Source organism: Lepeophtheirus salmonis, chromosome 5, assembly GCF_016086655.4.
Source record: "Lepeophtheirus salmonis chromosome 5, UVic_Lsal_1.4, whole genome shotgun sequence".
Lineage (NCBI taxonomy): Eukaryota > Metazoa > Arthropoda > Copepoda > Siphonostomatoida > Caligidae > Lepeophtheirus > Lepeophtheirus salmonis.
This window is the reverse complement of record NC_052135.2, coordinates 29,879,523-29,904,054: the sequence shown is the minus strand read 5'-3', so window position 1 is coordinate 29,904,054 and position 24,532 is coordinate 29,879,523. Positions and strand designations below refer to the sequence as shown.

The following is a 24,532-nucleotide window of genomic DNA, read 5'->3' as shown; positions in this document are numbered from 1 at the left end:
TTCGCCAAATGGGTTGAACAGATCCCTTTGATGAAAGATCTCCTTTTCCCACGTTATAACGGGGGAAGCATCAAGGTTCTTACTGTCTTCGGAGATGCCTCCAAAGTAGAAATGGGTGTCGCTGCCTATCTCGTTGTAGAAATTGAAGAAGGCAAAAAACTGAGTCAACTTGTTTACTCAAAAAGTTCACTAATGCCAAAAAATCTCCGTGAGAAAAGTAAGTCTGAAGAAATGTTGACGATTGCTCGAGCAGAACTTGTTACCCTTACTATGGCTGTGACTATTGCAAACTATATTCAGAATGCACTTAAGCCGTTCCCCATAACACAGTCATAATCAGATTCAGATAAGGTGATGGAAAATGTTCCGTGCTCCACATGTAGATCACTGGAAAACGGATATTGAATTTGTTTTGGTCCATATTGCAAAAGGAATACTTGCAAGAATTAAGTATCCTTACAAAGTGGATTAAACAATCTACTCTCCAAAAAAATCTTCAACAAGGGAATGTTGTTCTGCTTAAACCAGACACTCTAGAGAAAAATCAATGGAGAATTGGAAAAGTCGTAGAACTCCACAGCAGTAGCCAAGGTGTTGCTTCGACTCTCTCGATAAAACAACCTTTGTCAGGCACGGTTATCATAAGATCCGTTAGGCAAGTAGCTTTCCTTGAGTCTTCGCAATTTCCCGTCGAGATGGACGATAAGAGTAAAGACTTGGTAAATCTGAATTCAGATAATGGATGTGTGGGAAGAGGACAGCGGATGTTGAAGGTCACCCAAACAAAGGGATTGATCACTCCTGAGGGAGGGGCCGGCCAATCTTCCGTCGTAGGTGAACCCGTCCAGGACTCTGATGAAGGAGAAAGGAATAAATGCAACCTCAGTGTCTGTTCTCACTCCACCTCAGCGCTTAGAGGATGCTGAGGGATACTCTACTGACTTCACTGAGGAGCTTTCAAAGAAAGACTCTGCTAACAGTGAAAGCCTTGAAGGGGTAGGAAGGAGAAGGCACCACACAGGTTAATATTAAATCCTTAGTAAAGGAAAATTCTGAAGAGGTTTTTTTTCAACACTGCGAGAATTTTTTCCTCATATACATAAAAATCAAAAATCAAATTTAAATACTCGAATTATTACCCGAATTTACTCGGGCCCAAAGATTCATTACCTGAAATTAGCTGTTCAACAAAAAATACCCGAAACCCATCCCTAATAGAGAATAATGATAAGTTCTAAAACTTCTAAAGTTCGGTCCTTGATGACGTCTCTCCACTTCATTTATTCTTATTTTCTTTAGAGTTCCGGTCCCGTCCAGTCCTAAGACTAGACGGGACCGACACAACACTAATTATAATTTCAACAGTCAACATTCAGAGCACTGATTAGGAACAAAAAGCAGAAACATCGGTAGCTCACAGCAAAATTCGATGTATTTTTTTGTATTAAGCAGTACCATAGAGAGACAAAGTTCTTGCATAAGTTCATGTCTGCAGTTGTTGGGGGATTTATGCTATATTTATAAAAAAAATTCAATTATATATATATATGCTTAAGTACACCATAAAGTGGTAGGGGGACAACAGTTGACATGGACTTATGTGATATCAACGCTCTCAAGTAATATATACTTATCTAGGTAGAAGCAGTACTTACATAAAAGTTCGAATTGTGTATTTGGCATAACTTTTTTTATTCTTAATTCATTGAAATGTGTACTTACATACGCCATACACTTAAAAAAAAGTTAAAGCATAAAATAGATGTATAAATAAGCGTTATAGTTTAAATTTTTAGCTTTGGAGCTGAACTTAAAGCAATTATGACAAGCTACATTGTTAATATAAAATAAGCCCATAAATTAAAATATCACATTACAAAGTGTACTATAAAAAGAGTCAAATAAATGTACAAATTATAAAGAGTCCATATTTTGCACTTTTTCAAGATTTTTTAAATTCTTCGAATAATTTTTGTAGGGCTAATAGAAAGAAATGGAAAGTATTTTATTTCCTTGGATGCAGTTTTCCATAAATTATTTCGTTTTTTTTCAGACTCTAATATGAGCTTTCTTTTTTTTTTCCTTTTTGCCAAAAATAACAATAAGGCTTATATTTCGAAGATTCGTGTGATTCATAGGTTGTGATTATTTTGCCAATAAAAGCCTTAGTATTCAAAATCGCAATGTTTCTCGCTTAGATAGTTGATTATGATTAGATAAAACTACCGCCGAGGGAAAATAAAACTAACTGAGCCGTTTATACAAAGTCTCGCTATAGCGTTACCTCACTAACACAAAAAAAATATGGTGCATTTTGTTTTCAGCTGTCAACATTTCTGCCCCCCCCCCCTAATTATTGTTTTGAACATTGATTGGTTGAATTAAATTTTGTTCTTGTTAAGCTGCGAAAAAGTACCAACAATCATTGAACAATAGTTCCATAGTTGGGAAAGCTGGATAACTACTAACTGATTTTGAATTTTTTTTAGTCTTTTCTGTCAGGGGTGCTAAGGTTGTGCTATACAATAAAGGTAACAACATGTTGCACAATATTCTAACAGTATTATGCAACATGTCGTTAGATGATCAGTAATTGAAATTAAGAGCTAAAAGGTGAATCAAATTTTACTCCAGACCTAAAAATTCAAGGTCTTAATAAAAAGACATGGCCGCAAAACGAGCTAATAAAAACAAATTTGGAATAAAAAAAGTTCCTAAAATTGCAAAAAAATAAAGTACCCTATGCCTCGAGAACTAATCATCTGGTTGCAAAAAATTAGAATTTGCTCGTAATAGTCAAAATGTAGATAAACATCAAATATCTTTATTGGCCGAGTGAAAAATAGCCTTTATGGGGAGAATTAATATGGATGACCTATCAATATATTTATACAAATATATTGTATACACTATATGTGATGCGTTAACATAAAAAAGAATCTTAAACTAAAATCAGGAGAAGGAGAAAATCCTTATTTATTTATTTACTTCATATATACATAGTATCTAATATTTCATAGATATATTTGTTTTACATTATAGGCTTTGTATTTAAATTTGTGGGATAAGTTAAGATACCCAAAAATGTTAGCAATAATTTAAAACCTTTATGTGACTAAAGAGACTTATATTGTCCCCAACTTGACCATTCAAATAAAATCTATTAATTTATCACTCTTTTCTCGTGGTTACTAATTTCTGGCACTTTAAGTGCAATTTGCAGCGGCTCCAAAGAGTTAATAAGAATAATTTTTTAATAGAATTTAAGGATAATTTGGGGAAGAAGACCACACTCCATACTCAATATTGAGAAAAATCATTCTAGCTTGATTTTGTGTTGATAAGCCATATATAAAGTTTATAATTTCTATATTTTATTCATTTATGGAAAGTATAATTATATTCAAAAAAATTGCTTGTTTCATATTACCAATTACAAATTAACAGGACAGATCAAAAACACACCAAATTTACATCATTAGTCATTACTAATATTGAATGTAAATAGTGGTTTCTTTTTCTATCTAAAGACATGAGGGCGTGTTAAGAAAGTGTACATTCTATATAATTTATAGTAGCTTTGGGTCGGTCTTAAAGACTGAACACTGAAGACTGAAGTCACTGAAGACACTGAAGTGTTGTGTCACTGAAGACACAACATTGAAGACTGCAGTCCCGTCTAGTTCGGTCTCGGTCAGGTCCAGTTCACTCCTGCATATCAGTCCTAAAACATATTAAGTTCGATCCTCGATGACGTTTCTCCACTCTATTTCTCCTTTTTTATCAGTTGTAGTACTGACAGACCGAAGGAGCGACTGTCTTAAGGTCCGATCCCAAGGACTGACAGGACCAGTTAAAATGACAATTACCCCCCCCCCCCTCCAGTGGCAGTGAATGAATATGTTAGGCCCAGTCAAAACGGATAAAGATGATAATCAGGACTTTTTAAAGACTTTAAGAAAAAAATCCTGCTTTTTTAAAGTTCAAAAACTGTTTCTGGACAGGCCCTTTACTGAAATTACATCACAGGTAACAAGTATGGTTTTCTAAGTTTAAAGCGTTAATCTGATTCAACGTACGCTATTTATTATATTTCAAAAAATTTAATAAAAGTATCCTGACGTATATAAATAGAGGAACTGTCTGTACATAAAAGGACAATTGGGTATTCTATTATATGTATATACTTAGGGTTGTAAATCCTAAGCATTTTTTAGAGTGTTAGTTTCTTTGTTGTTGGTAATCTGAACAGTTTTTTTTTTAGTTTTTAAAACTGTTATCTTTATTTTTTCTGAGGAAAAAACATCAAAGTATAAAGTGTAAGCACCAGAGTGTGAGCTCATGAAGGATGAACAGTAGCTTTGAGTGTTTCTTGGGGAGTTATAAGTGTAAATGCCGGTTAAACTCAGAGTAAAATTGAGGATTGGCAATGGAGTAATTCCTGCCTATATCCTTGCTTGATACAAAGTGGAATTTATATATATTTCCTTCCTCACATAGATTTTCTCTGGTTATTTAATGAAACGACATGACAGCTAAGCTGCTCTACTCTAAATTGGAATATGACAGCTAAATACAAAAATAGCCATAAATTTATCAACTTTTTAGATACAATCTCTTTTAAAATGTGCAATTTGTTTGCTAAAAATTAATATTTGCATATGAGCACTGAACAGCCCAACTTATTTATAAGATCAGCATAATTAATAAGGTAAAACCAAGTTAGAAAAACGAATTAATAAGTTTCAATCATCAAATAAATAAATAAAGATTGAGTTTCAATACATAAATAAAGAAATATGCTATAGTGTTATTACTTCATTTTATCTAATAATTTCATATAGTAATATTTCCTTTATGATTTAAATTGATATAAAGATACTCAAAAGACGAGTAATAACACACTATGGATAAACATTTATTTCTAGTATTTTAACAACAAATTATTAAATAAATTACGATGATACATAATTATGAATACGAAAGCTAAAAACTGTTTTTTACGCTTTCCAAGAGATTATAAATTTCTTTTGAAGATTATGAAAATGCTCAGTAGTTGACAATTGAATCATATTATACTCAATGAATCCTTTTAGTTCTAAAATTGAAAAGTGGTATATCTTATTCATTGACATTATCAAGGGAAGATAAGCTGAGCATAGTTCCAAGGACGAACATCTATAAAAGGCTCCAAGTGGCATTTTAAAAAATATATATATTGTGTTATCCAATATTAGGGGCTGGGCAATAGCCCACTTTTTAAGAATTTACAATAATCATATTAGCTAGTATGTCCATATTTTGTAGGGCTGTCAAAAAGTATTGATATCATTATCATGAAGTATTGCAATACATTTCCATATCAGTACATTGTTATAGTTATTGATACTAATTGAGAAAATCAATACAGATTAAAACCGATTATTACTTGGAATAATTGAAAATAAGTGACGCCATATAGACATTTAGATGTGACGTCATTATTTATGAGCAAGCTAACTTTGATAACGCTAATTACTAATTTGTAATATCAATAATAAATTAAAATAGACTCCGATTGTTTTTATCATGGAAAATCGAAATGCTAATTATTTACGTAAATAATATAGTAGGGGAGTTTAGTGTTTACAAATCCCGGTTTAATGAAGTCATAGCTCCCAAATAAGTAATTATTCATTACAATTATGGTCTAGTCTTTGTTTTTTATATTCATGATGACATCCCCTCGATAGAAATTCTATAGACGCTCCTCCATTGACTGGCATTAAAGATCCAAAAAGAAAGACTCAAACTTGACCAGATGTAAACAGCGATGAACCAATATTTATTAAATGACCCAAGAAGATTCTGTATAACAAGGGATCGCCGAATAACCTATCTCTATTGGAATATTAACTATTGAAAGTTCCATGGGCCAATTTTGCGAATTTTTCAAATTTCTCAGCTCATTTGAAATAGGACGGGGTATTTTTTATTGAGTCGTGATCATATACATGAAACTTAATTAATTATTTGTAAATATTCCTTTTTAAGTACATACTAAAGAGACGATTTGTAAATCCTTTCATATATCATGTATGATATTTCCCCTTTCATGTGTACTGGAAAACCCTATGATGAAGGCTGAAAGCTTGAGAAAGAATAATCTTTTTCATGTAATGAGAGTTCTTCAATATGAGACAATCTCTAGAAATTTTAATACATCTCCAGGAATGCAGACGAACAGGAAGGGGGAAAAGCTGCACGACCCTTCATTACCAATCTATCTACTCAGCAATATTTTATATCAATGATTAATTATATCAAATCAACGTTACAGTTGACCATTCTTACTACTTTTTATAAAAGTAGATATGTTCTTGTTACGCATCGGATTCCCATTTTTCATTAGCTCGGTGCATGGTTACCCGGAATCAGTAAAATGAAAACTCGCATTGCAAAGAATAGTATAAGATATTTGAATCAGAAGCATGATAAATCTGACTCAATAAAAACCTTAGAAGTGTATCATACTTTGAAAGTTTCTGCACTTTATGCATCAGAATTTGCTTTTCACGTTTATTACTTGCTATTTTGTTCTCTATGAATATTTTATTTAGTTTTTCATCACTTTCAATTAATTATTATGTAATTAATATTACATTATATTGTATTATCTTAATAATAAAATAGTTTAGTACCTTCTGTTCAAATTTATTATCTTTAATATATAATATAAGTTGCATTATTATAGTTGTTTTTAATATTTTTAGAACCTAATTCATCAAACTCATGTGTGTACAAATGTATTATCCATACAAAGTCTACTCTTAAGTAAATGAAACAGAATTGATCATAGTAATGGATACTTTTTCCATAAACATCGGTTTTTCATTAGCTCTGTACATGATAACTCGGAATCAGTAAAATGCTAACCCGTATCAGACAAAATAGTATAAGGATTAGACCATAGAAAATATCTATGGATTAGAGAATATAGGAAATCTGACTCAATAAAAACCTTATAAGTGTTTCACATCTTGAAACATTCTGTACCTTTCGCAGCAGAATTAAACTGACTCATTTTTTTTTTTTTTTTTTTTTTTAAATATAGTCGAAGGAATGAATTAGATGAAAAAATAATATAACGGATAATTTACAAATATGTTCAAATTTATTAACTATTCAATACTAAAAAAAGCATTATTATTTTGTTAAATTTTCAGTATTTTCTTAAATAAAGCCACTTATATTAATAAACCCTTAAGGAAAACATTTATTTATTATCTGTAATTAATTAATTTGTTTGGAGATACTAGCTGTTCATTAGTGTAATATTATAATATGGTGACCAGCAATTATACTTAGAATTTGATTCCCGACTCAATAAATTTTTGAATAGCAATGCCATTTAGATATTCCTGTAGAAGTGTACAGATGTTAAGAAGTCACTTTTTTATCACATAAAAACTAAAGGGCTCTTATCAATGAAATATTTCTAGGAGTAGGAGATGAAGCAAAGTTGGCTTAAGGAGGGATTTACTCAAGAATTTCAATGAAAGAGCTGAAAACTCTTCGCTCCTTATTAGGGATTTGATCAATTATTGTGTTGCTTTATGAAACTCCCGTAGAAGTATTTGATGATCCATAGAAGATATGGAGTAATTGATGTATTCTTGAGCGTAAAAGAGATAATTCGCGAGGTAATAAGTAATCATTTACTTTAATACTAAGGGATATCTGCATAATGAACTGTCTTTGCATTCAAGGAGATAATAATATCAGGCGAGTGAGTCGACTTAACCTATAAAACCCAACCATTTCATCAATTTATAAAAGGGTCCCCCGGACGCATTGGACAGGATGTAAAAAGAGGACATGTTCAAGCAAAAGAGCACGGATTGTCTCCTTAGTGTAATATACACCCAACAGAATCCTATATATATGTAGAAGTTTTTTTTGTTTTTTTAATTTACAGTTATTCGCACTTCCACTTTCAAAAAATGATGCACAGAGACTGAATGTATTTATAAAATGGCATCGTAGACATAATACCTTTTTTCAGCCACGAAATATTAGAAATTGAATTTTTCTCATTAGTTATAAATAAAAGTGATTTTTGGGATGCCCATTGCTAGTCATATCAAATATATATTTGTTCGTTTCAAATTTTAAAGCCAAAAACAATAAATGTGGAGTTATATTCAATAACATGATTATAAAGAGTGTATTATAACATGTAGAAAATTTCAGGGTGTAAAACATAGTGCACACTCTATTAATAATGCACTCACTAATTCATCTTACTAAATGAAACTATTGTATCTATTAATGTTGAAGGTTAATTAAAATACAAGGTTATTCGTTTTGTAGTATTAGGTATGGTTATACCAGGGAGCGCTCTGGAGAAGGAGTAAGCACTATTTTTAATATTTTACAAATTGTCGTACAAAAAATATTATTCCAGTTCATTCATTGTATTTCAATTACAAGAGATGGAATAAAATTAGATATATATATTCATACAATTACACTTCGATAAATTATCAATTAAGGTACCTTATATTAAAAAGCCTTTTTAAAATAATGAGGGGGAGGGGGAAATATTCATATTTGATCCAGTGTGTATTTTCAAAAATTCTATAATGATTTTGTATCCCGTCAAAATTACGTCTTCCCATCTTTTGAAAATGACAAAATTACTGATACTACAAAATTAGAGGGCATTAAATCTATCTTTAAAAAGGAAATAAGCATAGACATCAAATACGCGCATAAATCAACTAATCAAGTAATTCATCCACATCATATAGGACAAAAAACAAAAGTTAACTTGTCACTAAAAAATTTATGGATCAACAATAAAGGCTTTAAATCATTAAGGTAAACAGATAATTGCAAAGTTACATCGAAACCTTGTAATATAAAATTAAGGGAGGGCAGTAGAAAACCAATTTCTAACGATGAAAGACCATATATAGTATCTAATTTCATTCGGAGAATAGTTAATGAAATCGAAAACAATATCTGGTAAGCGCAACAGCTTATCCAATGAAACATTTCAAACTGCAAATTTACACAATTAAAGAACTTATCTCCTTCTTATAAAATACTTTAAGTTTATATTCCTTAGAAAAATAAATTATTATCTCATTAAAAGGATATTTGGATGGTATTGTGAATTTGGTGTTGGTAATTACTTTTTGAGTTGCAAATATTATTTTAGAGAGTTAAAAAAAAATGAATTAGGTCATTATTTGAAATGAACATTAGGTCCTTAAGTTAATAGAAGAAATTTTCCTATTCAACTCTTCCTTACAAAACGTTGAAGATGATTTTAAAACATTTTTGTGAATGATTTCTCATATAGATATCACAGACTTAGATGAAATTACCAGAAAATACAATGTAATTTATTACGTCAGCGGATTTATAGCTTTTAGCTTAATGAAATGTTACTACAAAAATGTTGTGTTGAATTGGTCTGTTCATCAGAAAATGATGTAATTTATCTCGATGAAACTGTGACACATAATATCTTAAATTCATTTTTGGATGCCATGGAGAAAGTTTAGCATGTAATTGACAACAACTCATTTTTACCAAATATCACAGAAAATTTTTCATGTAAATCCTGTATAAGAAACACATTATTTATTTACATTTAAGAATCCAAGACATGTGTTTGCTGTTACTATAAATACTTTAAATTAAAAAGAAGAACATTTGTCTTGGATAATGACAGCAAAATGAAAATAATTACAAATTTAATAATTTTTTAGATAAAATGTCTTGTACAATATATACAATTTGTTCGTAATTTTTTTTTCTTATGAAATGAACAGCCAAAATCATTCTGCTAGAAAAAGAAAAAAATTATAATACAAAAGGAAGTCTGTAATTGAGTAAATAAGTTTTGATTCTTTGAAAAACAATCCAACCTTTTTAGATGATAAATATTCGCCCTTTCATTATTAGGCCAGAAATATATATAGTACCAAGTAAAGTTTTAAAAAATCTAATTTTTTCCTTTTATTTTTTCTACAATTTCATTTAAATCAAACAGTTTCATTAATTCTGTAACTATTTTAAATATTCACATGACATAACATAATATCGATTAATAATTATGTTTTCCGATGGTGAGCTACTTTGTTGATTATAGAAATAATCAGAAGTTAACTCGTTGAAATTAAAGGGAAATATTCTAACTATTTTAAATTTTTCTGGCAAAATTTTACTAGCTAACAATAAATTAAAAATTATTCTCACTCAAATAAAATAGTCAATACACTTACTAAAAAATTGCAACATTACTTCTTAAATATTAGGGTTTATAAAATATAATACAGAATCCAGTACTAAAGTAGGTTATGCCTAAAGTTGATAATATTGTAGAGAAAAACGCGTGCAAGGAGAAGGGGCGGAAAAGACATATGGTATCATTGTTTAAAATACTGATGTGATTATCAGCTGCCTGCTTTATTATGATTTTTGAGGATATAACGAAAGTATTTATTAGCAAAATGTTTAATGAAGATATACTACGTATAATTTACTTAGACGTTTTTTATCCGTTACAGTAGATTTGAAAACGTCAAACTCCATGAAATTGTAATTCATTATGAACTATATACTCAGAATAATAACTAATGAAACGACAAAGTAGAGTGTTTCGAAATATATTGGAAGTTCCAATTTAAAAAAAAAAGCTTAAATTAAATAGAATCTACATACTAAAAAATAAACCATCATACCATTTATGTTAAATATACAAAATTAAACAATTAGAATCATATAACTAATAATAACAATAAATTATAAATACAGAATATTGAAATAATAGATTGATCCAAATAATATTTTCTTGTTCTGACATCGGAATCAAGTTAAATATGTCATAACTTTAGGTTGCAAAACCCAAACGAGACATGGAATTTAATCATAAAGATAATCATCCCTCTTCTTCATGTGGAAGTTACTATATACAATTGTGCACAGGATAGATAGATATCTACCGATGAGATTTAACTAATTATTTATAATAAAGTAAATGTCAAAATTATAAAATTAGACAATAAATATACTAATAAAAAAATGTTAGAAATAAATCTATCTTAAAGATTTAGAGCAAAAGCTAATTATGTAGTAATGTCCGGCGATATTACTCCTTATTAAGAGAATAAAAAAAGATTTTTCCCTCGTTTTTTTATGCTTCTATAACAACATACTATTATCATGAAGGATATACACAATTGCTAATTATAATGCTACACCCAATGCAACTACCCCCGTTGTTGTGACCATTTAAGCAGTTGTTTTTGCCTTTTATGAGTTTTCTGTACACCATTTCTTGGAGCCTATCAACCATAGCTAAGCCTTAAGTGATAAAAAAGTCATATTTATTGACTATGTAATATTGGAAAACCTAATGATCATACCCAAGTCAAGTGAACAAACTAGTTTCAGACAAACTAGTTGCGAGCCATCCAAAGCTACTACCCCCGTTGTTGTGACCATTTAAGTAGTTGTTTTTGCCATTTAATGAGTTGTGTATCATAATTCTTGATATGTTTAGCTAAAATAAAATCATATTTTATGGTTAGATTTAAAAAAATTGAATACTTACTGTGAGATAGTACAAAATTCAGAGTTCCATTTCGATATTAGTAAATACTTTTTACTGATAACTTGATCGTCATTTGGTGTGGATGACTCAAAACATTTTTATATGTATTTCTATAAATGACATCAGTACCAACATCCTCCATTAATTTAATGATGGTTCCTCGGGAAGGGATAGATTTACCCGTGTATTTCTCCATAAATTTTTTGAACGTGGATGATTAGTAATGGACAGGGCCGTACGTCAGTATTGCGCTTTGTCCGCTTCAGCGGACCAAAAAAAAAAAACCTTACTCAACCGTCCACCAATCATATAGGTATGTAAATATAGATGAATTAAGTCATAATTAATTATTAAAATCTACTATATATATGTAACTTATGACCAACTCATAATAGTACTGAGTCATTATAATAAAATTACATATTTGTAGCACGTCCACCCAAAAGGAAGCTAAATAATTTTTCTCAAAAATTGAACATGGAATACATTTTCCAACAAATTATAGTTCATTTAAATGAAAAAATGATTCTTATTAATCCTTTGGAGGCACCACAAATTGTACTTAAAGTAGCCAAAATTCACCGGCACATTTATAGAATTAGTAAATTAATAAATTATATCTCTAAGACAATATTGGGGCCAAATTAAGTCAGAGAGATAAAACAGAGGTTTTAAACTACAGTTAACACTCTCGGGTATCTCAATTCATCGCAGAAATTTGAATTCAAATCCTGTAATCTACCGTAATATCTCTTTCAAATATTGCCTGTCATTTTATAAATATGAATGATTGAACCTTTGAATATAAAACGCGTTTTCCGCTTCCCGTGATACATTTCTGATAATTAATAAATTACTGCAATTATTTCAAGAGTACTTTACAGCCAAAAATAAAAAACAAAGACGCACACAACATTTTTCGTATTGATTCAAAGTACTTCACATTGAGTGGATATTTGAGTCAGATATTACGTTTAACGTTACTGGTTCCAAATGTGAAGTACTTTACAGCCAAAAAAAAAAAAAAAGACGCACACAACATTTTTGTATGGAGTACTCTTGAAATATTTAAGAGCGTGAGAATTTGTTTCATTGAATACAAGATAAATTAAATTATTACTGCTTAAAAGGGACATAAATAATAGTTATGTACTTTTTAGAGTGGATTGTTGCAGTAATTTATTAATTATCAGAAATGTATCACGGGAAGCGGAAAACGCATTTTAACAGAGAGTTAGTGATTTGTTCTATCTGTCAGAAGAAAATACAGAAGGACAACTTTCATTATCACAAAGTTAAACTCCATAAGAATGACTCCAGCTGCAAGTATCAAGTGAAAATTGATCATAAGAAGCAGAAAACATTGAACTTTGCTGTTAAGAAAACTTCCTCTGCTACATCCTCATCCTCAGTCACTGCCTCCTCCTGTCCCGATGACCCTGCTCCAGTTGAGGCCTTACTGCCTGAACCAAGATCTGAAAAGTCCGTTTCTGCTGAAGAGAAAGTTACTGCAGACACAGAAAATAATGGCGACTCATCAAATTACCCCAGCGGAGAGATTTCTCATGTAATAAGACTTCCTAATCTCGATATCGGACCAATCTTCTCTCCCGAGCAGCTCTCTGTAGTCAACAACAACAATATTCCCTCTGCAGAGGACTCTGAGACTAGCGACAATGTCCAGGGAGGTGAGAAAAGCAAGACTGAGGAGATGGAGTTTGTGGACGGAGGCCCAGAGTACCCTGTCGTCTTCACGAGCCAGCTGGGTGACCCGATACTTACCGGGCGGGAGCCAAAGCGGAAGGACATCCAGACCTGAACCAGAGTGGAAACTGAGCGGGAAACTGTGCGTAAAGTCGAGAGAGATCATCCTCTACAGCCCAAGTTACAAACATACAGTCCTCAGATAGATGACAAATACTCCAGAGACTTTCAATATGATTGGTTCCGTAAGTTCCCGTGGCTAGAATATGACGAGGTTGAAAAGTCAGCCAAGTGTTTCACCTGTTCCAAATTTTCCATTTCCAACCTTGGGAAATTTGAGTTCAAAACATGGAAAAACAGTTCCTCGTTGAAAGTTAATTCTAACAACAAAAAACACAAACTGTCGATGGAAAAGGGGATCAATTTCCTCACATCAAAGAGAAAGAATACCTCGGTTCTCGTGCATGTTTAGTCTCAACATGCTGAGGAAGTCGTGAAGGGGCGAGCTTATTTGAGGTATCTTTTCCAAACTGTTGGGTTCCTCCCAAAGCAAGGATTGGCTTTTAGGGGCGATTCCGAAACAAGAGAAAAGTTGACGGAATATAATGAAAACAATCGATGAAACTTCTTGGAGCTTTTGTCCCTGCCTTTACACGACAATCATATTCTCAAAGATAAACTGGAGGCCGAAGTCAAAAAAGTTGGTTCAGCTGGGGCAGGTTTTGCCAAATGGACTTCACCTGACATCCAAAATGAGCTGATAGAGATTATAGCATCCAAAGTGACGGAAAATATAATTGAAGATGTCAAGACTTGTGCCAGCGATGATGACTATTGGTTCTCAGTGATTGTTGATGAGACATCCGATATGTCAAACACGGAGCAGTTCAGTCTGTCACTGGGATATCTGACGAGTGAAGGCATCAAGAAAGAAAGCTTCCTCAAGTTTGTAAAAGTTACCCAGACTGACGGCAAATATTTGTTTGAGAAGCTTCATGAGGCTGTCAAGGATCTCGGCCTTAACCCCGCCCGCACTGTCTCCCTGGCCGCGGACGGTGCCTCCAACATATCTGGCATCAAGAAGGGTCTTGCCGCCAGGGGGAAGGAAGCAGCCCCACTGTGTGTCTACATCCACTGCTTCGCCCATGTCCTCAATCTTGTAGTCAAGGATCTTCTCTCAGAGATAACCCTGTTGAGAAATACAATGGGGACAGTACAAATTTTATTCAACTTCATTGAAGGGTCACCAAAGACGTCAGCAATCTACAAGTCGGTGAAGATAACAAGTAAAGATGAGGAGCATGCCAAGGTGATGACCCTGAAGAACCAGTCTGCTACCCGCTGGAGTCTCTGCTACGATGCCGTACACGCTGTATCTCTAGAGATGGTCAGAATCATGAAGACCCTCATAATAATGAGAAAAGATAAAGATACATTGTTGAGTTCAACAGCAACTTCTCTGCTCAACAGCATCTTTAGTCACGAATTTGTTTTCGGCATTGAACTGTTGAAGACACTCCTCAGACACACATCTAGCTTGTCAGATAAACTTCAAGGCAGAAAGGTTGACCTAACAAAGGCCCGGAAACACGTCAACCTAGTGATTAGGACTCTTGAAGATTTGCCACCGACGATACAAACATCACAATGGATCTCATTGCAATCGTCAATGACAGTGAAGTGGATACCTGTGTCATTGAGCGTGTCGCCAAGCACTACAGGCTTGAACTCGAGCAGCTCCAGTCAGACCATGCAATCTTCCAGCAATTCAAGGTTAATATTATAATGTTTCATTTTGCATTATATGTTAAAAATTTATGTTTCTCTAGGCAGATATTGACACAGAAGACATGGTTTCGTCACAAATTGCTGCGGAGTTAATAAGCTCGGGAGTGTTCCAACTGATGCCGGAGCTATACAAAGTGATCGTTATCCTGGCCTCAATGCCCATCAGCAGCTGTGAGGCGGAGCGGTCATTCTCCTGTCTCAGACGGCTCAAGAACCACATGAGGACCACCATGGACCTGGAGAGGCTCTCCTCCCTCACCCTCTTGAACATGGACAGGGTGATGGTGGACAAGGTGCTCCATGAAGACATGGACAGTTTGATTGACACCTTTGCGTCAAGGAAAGAGAGGAAAAACTCTAATCGTGATAAAGAACACATTCATTTTTTTCTTCATGTTTTTCAAACACATCACCACGTATACATGCAAGTTAAGAACATCAAGACTTATGAACATAATTTATTTTCTGTCGATGTAACCGTTTCATGGTATATTATATTCTCGTTCATTATCTTCATCCGTTATTATTTTAAAAATATTTAAGGAGGTTTAAATTGTTTGACTTAATTGTATAGTTCAAAAATTTTCTCTCATTCTTGCACCGTGCATTTTATACTCCATTATACTCCTTCCTTTATGAATAGGTCGGCATTGACTTTCCGTCTAGAGTTTTCCCTTTTCATTTTATTTTTCCCAATGTTTGCCTGAAGAAAATAATGGTCAGACAGTCCATTGGACGATATTCTTGCAAGATTTAATCTATGCTGTAGCATTTGCCCTGTTTAAATATCCCACGTTCACCCCTGAAAATCAACCGTTCACCCTCGTAAAGCGGACCGAAAAATCTTCCTGACATACGGCACTGGTAATGGATAAGGGTATATACATGCAATAAGCATCTTTGTGAGATCAGAATTAAAGTCTAACTGGAGGTGCTCATCATTAACTTGATTTTTTAGATGAATATCCATGCTCTTAATATGAGATGAGGATAATAAGTGGGGTGTAATTCTAGACAGGGGACGAAAGGCACATTTGTATCGACAAATCCGACAATCCATCTGTTTCTCATCCGGTATGTATTTTCCAAATTCCTGGACATCCATTTTCATAAATCCAGACAGAAGGCGACGTTATTTTAGGCAGTTTATTCAGTTCTTTATCGACTATCAGCATCTAATATTATATTAATATTGAATAATAAAGGCGGAAATGATAACGTTCTTGATTGATAGAAGAAGATGTATATTATTTAATCAATGATGCCATGCGTATTTATTTATTTCTCCACGCACACTTTTCTATTCTTACTAAAATTATCAACCTTAGTTATACCATCATGTAATCGGGCTTGCTAGAATTTTCCATTTGATGTACGGACAGATTTTGACGTCATAGAGTATAACAACGTTATATTAACCGCATATAATGCTAGAAATTGAATGATTAACAGTAAAAATATATATCCTTTGACGTGAATAGTATAAAGTGGGGTGGAAGTCAAACATCAGTCGGAAAAGCCTTACGGTATAATCTTGTATGTCTATTAACCTTACTAGTGTTGGGACTCGGTAAGTTATTACTTTTATTATATCATGCAACCCTTTTTCCAAAAAGAAACAGAAAAAAGGCCCGAATTCATTTGGTAGTTAGCCAAATAAGTCATTTATATTAACACTTTATTTATCTCTTAAAAACTTCTAGACTAGGGGTCGGCAACTACTACTGACACGCGCAAATTAGAACTTATTCTCGTAGTTTGTGTGTATTTTTTACCATTATTGTTGATAGTGGCAGACGCATTGATTATAAATTTTGAAGTTGGCACTCCATGTCTCAAAGGTTACCTACCCCCCTGTTCTAGACTATCATTGCCATACTATTTCTCTACAATCTTTAAAATGAATCATATATATATATATGTATATTTCATCATATTAGTACTTAATTCGATACTCCATTATAATATTGTTTTTTTTTCTTCAAATATTTTATTAAAAGCGTAGCCATAGATTTTTATTTCTATGTATATGTTAGACAACTTACAAAATTCAGTATTGCCATATTTTGTCAAAGGGTACCATTACAAAGAGAAAGGATAGAAGCAACGTTTTGCTCAACTGGAATACAGTACATAAGAATATCTTCAAGATCAATTATTTTTAATTTTGCACAAATTTCTGAATATATGTTTTACAATTTCAACCTGTAATTTTCAAGAGAACAAGATACATCTTTAAATATTAACTACAACAGAAGGCAAAGCAGAAATACTAACTCTTGCTCCATCCATTGTAACAGATCGGACAGTGATGCCAACTTCAAATACACGTCAAATGCATTCACGTATTATTCTAGCAAGCACACCTGATTGTATGTCCTTACAAAGAAAATAAGCGATTGACTGTTTCCAATAAGCTCGATAACCAACAAGCATACAAACCAAGCCCTCGTTTACTTTCTTTACTTTACTTTTTCGTACCCCAAATCACATTGTTCCCCGTAATTTACAAATCCAAAACCACGGCCCAAATTCTTGTCATGCTCGATAACTTCTTTTTAAATGTATCCCATCAATAATAAGAGCTGCATCTTTTTAGGCATCCCTTACCTTATGGAAAAATAGTTCATGAAAAGATGCTTCAGAAAGCCCGGCAGATACTTGATAGCACACGTTTATCGGTGTAAACTGGATGGTGATGAAAAAAAGAGAAAAGTTGGACAACAAAATTCATACGCACAAGGTGAATAGAAATGAAGAGTTAGTGCAAAATCATTGAGCATGGCGGAATAATGGTGAGATTTTACGTGATTTTCAACTCCTTCACTGTCTGAAGTCTAACATCTTCAAAATGAGTCAAGGCTACTACTCACTCTGAAGATAGTAAATTATTTTTTTTTGCAAATCTACCATAACATCTCTCAATTCCCGATTCGCTTTCTTTGCACGACTCAAGCGATTGTAAATGTTTGTTTCAATCTGCCTTTTAGTCGTTAAAATAGTTTTTAACCGATTGCATTCAAGACGTAGAGATTTTTGCGTTTTATCTAGTGGAAAGGAATAGGAGTGGTCTTTATATACAATTTGGTGTAAGATATGTTTACGTGAATCCTAGAAAAAGCACATCAAATATCTTTTCAAATTTTGAATAAGTATGCAATATTCAGATATATATATATATATACATAGACAACTTCATTATTTCAATAATTGTATTTGATTCTGGAACATCTGAATTTTATTGTATATCTTTATTCGTCTTTCTTTTATTATGAGCTTCACGAACAATAGGTCGGCATCTTTTCGGATTAAGAGGACATAGGACAGAATAACTGGGAATACTGAAAGAAACCTTCCTTCTTCGAGACGATGATTTTCTACAACACCATCACGAACAAAGTCCGACTCTTTAAAATGTTCTAAACACAAATAGGTGTGTAGTGACGGCTTAAAATTTTCAAGAAGATTTACTCGTAGACATTCAACTCGCCTTCTCCGATCCATAGCAATTACTACATTTTATTGCACAGCAACATTGAATCATTTTGCCTTGATCCACTAAAGTAAAATACTCTATAGATTATAAAAGTGTGTAATTTCAAAATAATTCCTCTTGCGCCAACAAGTCCAGACAGGTCAATAATTTTTCATATATCGTTCTTTGACAGGCCAGTCAAGAGGAGAGTAGTCACTCTACTTATGCAGCATAAGTTATGCTATATCACTATCAGTATAATCTCTATGGTTTTGATTCCCCTTGAGGAGTAGCTGTCCACCTGCACAACCTTTTAGCCAAGGTATATTTTGCAAAATAAAATGGGGACTCTCTTGAAATTTCTTATCACAAAATAGTTTGATTGTCCGAATGTTAATGAAGTACACACGATTAATTATTTGCAATGAAATTTTATTATAATATAATCCTTAATGATCAAATTACTTGCAATGTATTGTTTAACAATCAAATTACCCATAATGCGAATGAACGTAAAAAAAATTCCGGTTCGGTCTTATGTGATTTTTTTTACACGGCATTGGGAAGATATTTCGGTCAAGACCGGGATCTTAGATCGATTTTCCACATTGCCCGTAACATATATCTATATCGGCCATCTTTTTATTTATATGAAGAAATACCCATACTATTATTAAAATATTAAAAAATTAACAATATAATAATACAGTATCTAATTAAGTACTAATATCAATAAAGGTCAAAGAAATGGTTTTTTTAAATGCTAAAAACAAATATTACGCCAAAATTTGCATGTCCACCAATAAAATTATACTCTCCTTTGCCTATATTTACCACATTTTCATTTCCAAAAATTAGGAATAGAAAAAATTAGGCCAATGAAAGTCTATTTTAAGAGGTAGGGGAGAGGGAAGTATTTTATTTTGAAACAAATAAGTTTTAGTATTAATCAGGAGAGGCCTCTGAATGCTTCTAAGCGACTTTCCTTTAGCCTTTTGGATGGCCTTACCACACAACAGACCGATGCACCTTCTTCTTCTTGGCGTACTCTGACATCTTCATGGTAGGGGCTGACCTAAAGCACGTCGTTACCTTTATGGTATCACGCAACGTTTCCTCCAAAAATAAACAGAAAAAAGGCCTGAAATCATCTGGTAGTTACCCAAATAAGTCAATAACACCAACTGCTATTTATTTCGTATATATACTTCCAGACTATCACTGTCATATTATTTCTTCATCTTTTTTAAAATGAATCACATAATATTAAAATCTACATAGTATTTTATTCGATACTGTATTATAATATTCCTTAATAATATTTTATTAAAAGTGAAGTTATACATTAGTAATTGTGTATGATAGCCAAACTTTCTTCATAGAAATAATAAAATGACCAATATATATATTATATAAACGACGAGGGATCACCAAGAAATTGTATTCCTGTTCTTTTGGAAACAGAGCATAAGTATAAAATAACTTGTCTATTTATCAAAAAGAATAGATTATGAAATACCCATGACTTATCAAGGGGAAATGGACAGCTGTCAACAAAATACAAAAGTATTTTTTGTATTAGTGAGGTAACGCCGTGAAAGGTCTCTAGGGAATGATTGGTAAAGGGAAAAATGAATAAACAATTCAATCTAAAAAAGAGAAGACTAACATAGTTTCCCTTATTCTTCTCTTTTCACTAGGGGGTGACAGACTCACTTCCCTCCCTCCTAATAGCCAAACGATTTCTGACCGACAAACTGTGGCCTTGCTGAAGTTTAAGGGATTAATGATGTCCGAGATGGTCCTCCCGGCGTGGATTAAATTGTCTACATGTACATCAATTATAGGCTTAGAATCTAAGCTATTCAAAAATAATCGTAACTTTAAGATTTAATCAACAACTCCAATTCTAAACTGTATTTTTAGAAGGTCTTAACACTTTTTCTATACCCGGTTTGTACATATTCGCATAAAAACAAAAAACTACTATAAAAAATAAACCTGTACCTAACTAAGAACGTGTAACTTGTAAGACTTCGATTTAGGTACAAGGCAAAGAATGGTACCTCTACTCCACCCTTCAGCATTTCCTTTTATTATGCATTAAAGTGTACTTTTTACTTTCGTCTGCTATTCACTTAAGACTTGTGATGGATCTATCCCCAATATAATTAAATATCTGAAGTATTGGTGAATAGTCTGTAAGCTAGCACATATTGATATTATGTAAATATATGAATGGCGTCCATGTATTTAAGTAGGTTAGGATTTAAAAAGTTCGTTAAAGAAAACGCGTGAATGAGTTGCTTAAATGTAAAGTCACAGGCATAAGAATTTAGAGCTCAAAACTAGCTGTCCCATAGAAGTAAAGATAAGATAAGTGATACTGATAACATATAATAGTCCTCTTCCATCCACGTTGGTCATGAAAAATATACATAAGTATATTTTAAAATGAGAGGGAAACTGAATTGAAAAGGAGGAACTTGGGCGTAAGAGTAGTTGTTGGTGAGAAAGAAAGAAAGATTTTAGATTATTTATTTGGCATTGTGTGCCATGGTGTTAGATAGAAGTAGTAGTAGTAAAGGGATGAGAAAGTGTGTGTATGTTTTTGTGGCAGGTGGCGTGTGAGCGGTGGCCGGTGGGTCCCGTATTTATGCTGATGGAGGTGAAGCTAAGAAAAAAGAAAAAGAGGAAAAAGAAGAAAAAGAAGAGAGGAATTGAAAAAAAAGAAAAGAATCCAACTCATTACCACGTGGGCCAACCTTGGACTAAGAGACTTCTGGAAGAGTATTTTGTTAATAGTTGATGCTCATACTTGAGGAAGGTCTCATTATTCTCTAAATAAGTGCTGACTGTTGTCGGAATCCTGGTCAATGCTAGGAGGATTGAGCGAAAGAGTTAGAGGAATTAGCTACCAAGGTTTAATCGGAATTCGAGGAATCATCTCCTGGTTCCCCACGAGGAATTTATTCCTTGTCACGGGAGTTGTTTTGGGAGGGACTGCTGCGTATTATAGCTATCAGTTCTTCCACTTAGCACGCCCCAAAAGAAAAGCAGATCTTTCTCTCGAAGAAGAAGAAGATATTATTCTTGGCGAGAAAGAAGAAATGGAGATGGAGTCCAGCGCTTGGGTGCAAGTCCTGTCTGCGGACGAGAAGATCCCTGAAGGAAAGGCCCAAGTACGTGCCCAGTCTTGTGTCTGGAGGCGCACGAGTCTTAATTCTTTGCTATTGATGTCATTTCAGATACTTTTAAAGGAGGAAGGAGAAGGAAGTAGTTGCAAGGATCCGGAAGGAAGAACATCGGATGTGGGAGGATCATCCATTGGAGGGGAAGACGAAGATGAGGTTGGAAGAACAACTGAAGGACTGAGCAGTTCCTCACAGTGCAGTGACAGCGGTCGAGGTAGTGAGGTAGACGGAGATATTCCTCCTCCATCTTCTTCCGATGACTTTTTTGCCTATCATTTTTATGTTCCATCTCGCCACTGCGGAAGGTTCATTGGGAGTAAAGGATCCAATATCAAAACACTAAAAACTCTTTCGAAATGTCGAATAGTTCTTAAAGATCTCTACGAGTCTGCAACTGAAAGCTCCTCTTCTACCAAAACTCTTCGTAATAAGAAACCTAACCCTCTAGCAAATCCTCCACAACTTTGCATCATTGAAGGAAGGCGTAGTGCAATTGAAAAATGCATAGGACTTATTCAGTCCAAGTAATAAAGCTTGAACCTTGTTTTACTTCTTCAACTAGTTGTTTTTTGTTTGTTTTTTTATTACCAGGTTCTCTCTGGCTAATGATTTTACCATGGAACAAGTTAATTTACCTGGCAATTCATTTTGGTCAAATCGATGTTCTCCTGGACTGAGTCTTGCGAGTGAAATGACGGACAATGTATCCGTTTGTGCCATCGTTTCACCCGCTCATGTATTCGTCCAGTTACCGAGTCATCCATCATATGCCTCTCTAGAACAGCTCAATTCTTGTATGTCCAAATGCTATGAACAACTTGATACTCCCACATTACTTAGACCTATAGAGCCTGGTGTCATATGTGTTGCACGTACAACTCCAGAACATGACTGGTGGAGAGTTCAAGTGGTTTCTTATGATGAAAACATGGATATTTGTGATATTAAATTTCTTGACTATGGAGGGTTTTTAACGGTACATGCATCACAACTGAGACAGATTCGAACAGACTATCTCTCCTTACCCTTTCAGGTAAGCCTTACTTAAGTATTTACCATGAGTTTTGTAATTATTATTATATAAACATTTATTGATGGTACAGTTCAGTTGTATAAATCAGATTATTTTTTTATGTTAACATGGCGTAATTCTTGAAATAATAATTTTTTATTATATGCGTAGTTTGAAAAGTTAATTCAATCATTTGAACATCTATCTGTTACTGGTGCGTGCACTTAGTGAGAGCGTTCACTTCTTATTACATGCCCATTCAATTTCTTCATTATTAACGGTTAGAAAACCGTCTGGCTCTCAATGACCCGGATAGTCTTTAATCATAACATGCTGTCATTAAAAAGTTATATAATCTGGGTTTTAACTAGAATAAAGGATACCAGATTATTATTAGTGTTTGAGTCATATTTACTTAATATTAATATTCAATTAAGTGTGTCACTAAGGAAGCATAATAAAAAATGTGTATTTTATTAATGATAAATTAATCTAATGAGAAAATATTTTTTTAGGCTATTGAGGTTTACCTAGCCAACCTAATACCTCCAAAACCTCAATTTGAATGGCCATTGGATTCAGGATCACAAATGGAGGATATTTTGTTTTATAAAGTGAGTTGATTTATGTCTTTTTAATAGATATACTCTCTAAGTAATCCTCTTATTTTCAGGACGTAAAAGTTAACTTATTGGGTGTCGCCGAAGACGGGATTCCTCTTGTTCACTTATACACGTCCGAGTCGTCATCTAACAATACAGATGATGGGAAGGAGGAGGATGTAAATGTGACAAATGAAGAAGATAAAGATGATAAGGAAATCAATATGAATCGCGAACTGGTCGAACGTGGCATTGCTTCCTGGGTTGAACTAGTACCAGTGGACAAACAGCCTACTCTGGCTTAAGCTTAACCCTATCGGATTCAATTACATCCATGTCACTAAGTAAACAAAATGAGACTTGTTCACACCCTCTCTTACTCAGAGGGATGTTAAACACAGACATTAATTATTATTCCAAATCGTATTTGACATGGGGTCACAGATCTTTCAGTGACAATGTGTATGATTCACAAAGATGAATTAAATGGTGGATATTAATGTATAATTTTTTTTAAGAAAAAAAAATCGTGATAAGAAAATTTGAGGTTATTTTTTGAGGTTCCTTCTTCGTTTGTATTTTGTAGAAAGTTTGATGCCTATTCCTATTTGTTTATTTTGATGCTAAATATAAATTGATATATACAGAAAAAAAAATATTAAAAAAAAAAAGTGAAATTACATTTCATAATATTAATAAATGAATCATTTTAATTTAATATATCGATGTATATTGTAAAGTTATTTTTTGTACTTAAAAATTTGCAGTTTTCCCTCTTTATAAAGTACTAATGTTATTTATTCGTTTCCTTTTTTCTCGAGAAATGATAAAAAATTGTTAGCACAACTCATAACAGTTTTTGTTTAATGATTATGGAGGGAATCACTCCAAATCAGTCCAAGGAAACTATAATTCTATTATTGTAGATTGCTAGTATGATTATACATGTTCCTTGAATGGAGCTTGGATATTTTCACATATAACTCATTTAAATGTTTAACAATTCATCTTATACTGTTAATTCTTCATACGAATACGAATTGAGACTTATTTTACCACTATTGTTGTAAAAGATATTCATTGACTTATTTACAGAAATAAAGCGTCTTTTGATAGATTTTTTTAAAAAACATAAAAGGTCCTAAGCGC

General features: G+C 33.1%; 1 protein-coding gene across 1 annotated transcript; it reads left to right on the top strand.

The window, feature by feature from the left end:
* Window positions 1–20,618: 20,618 nt before the first annotated feature.
* On the top strand, window positions 20,619–24,520 carry spoon (A-kinase anchor protein spoonbill). Its single transcript, XM_040712769.2, has 5 exons — window positions 20,619–21,757; window positions 21,824–22,293; window positions 22,361–22,802; window positions 23,297–23,395; window positions 23,455–24,520. The coding sequence occupies exons 1-5, from the start codon at window positions 21,452–21,454 to the stop codon at window positions 23,686–23,688; spliced, it is 1,551 nt and encodes a 516-aa protein (XP_040568703.1). The 5' UTR covers window positions 20,619–21,451; the 3' UTR covers window positions 23,689–24,520.
* Window positions 24,521–24,532: the final 12 nt, after the last annotated feature.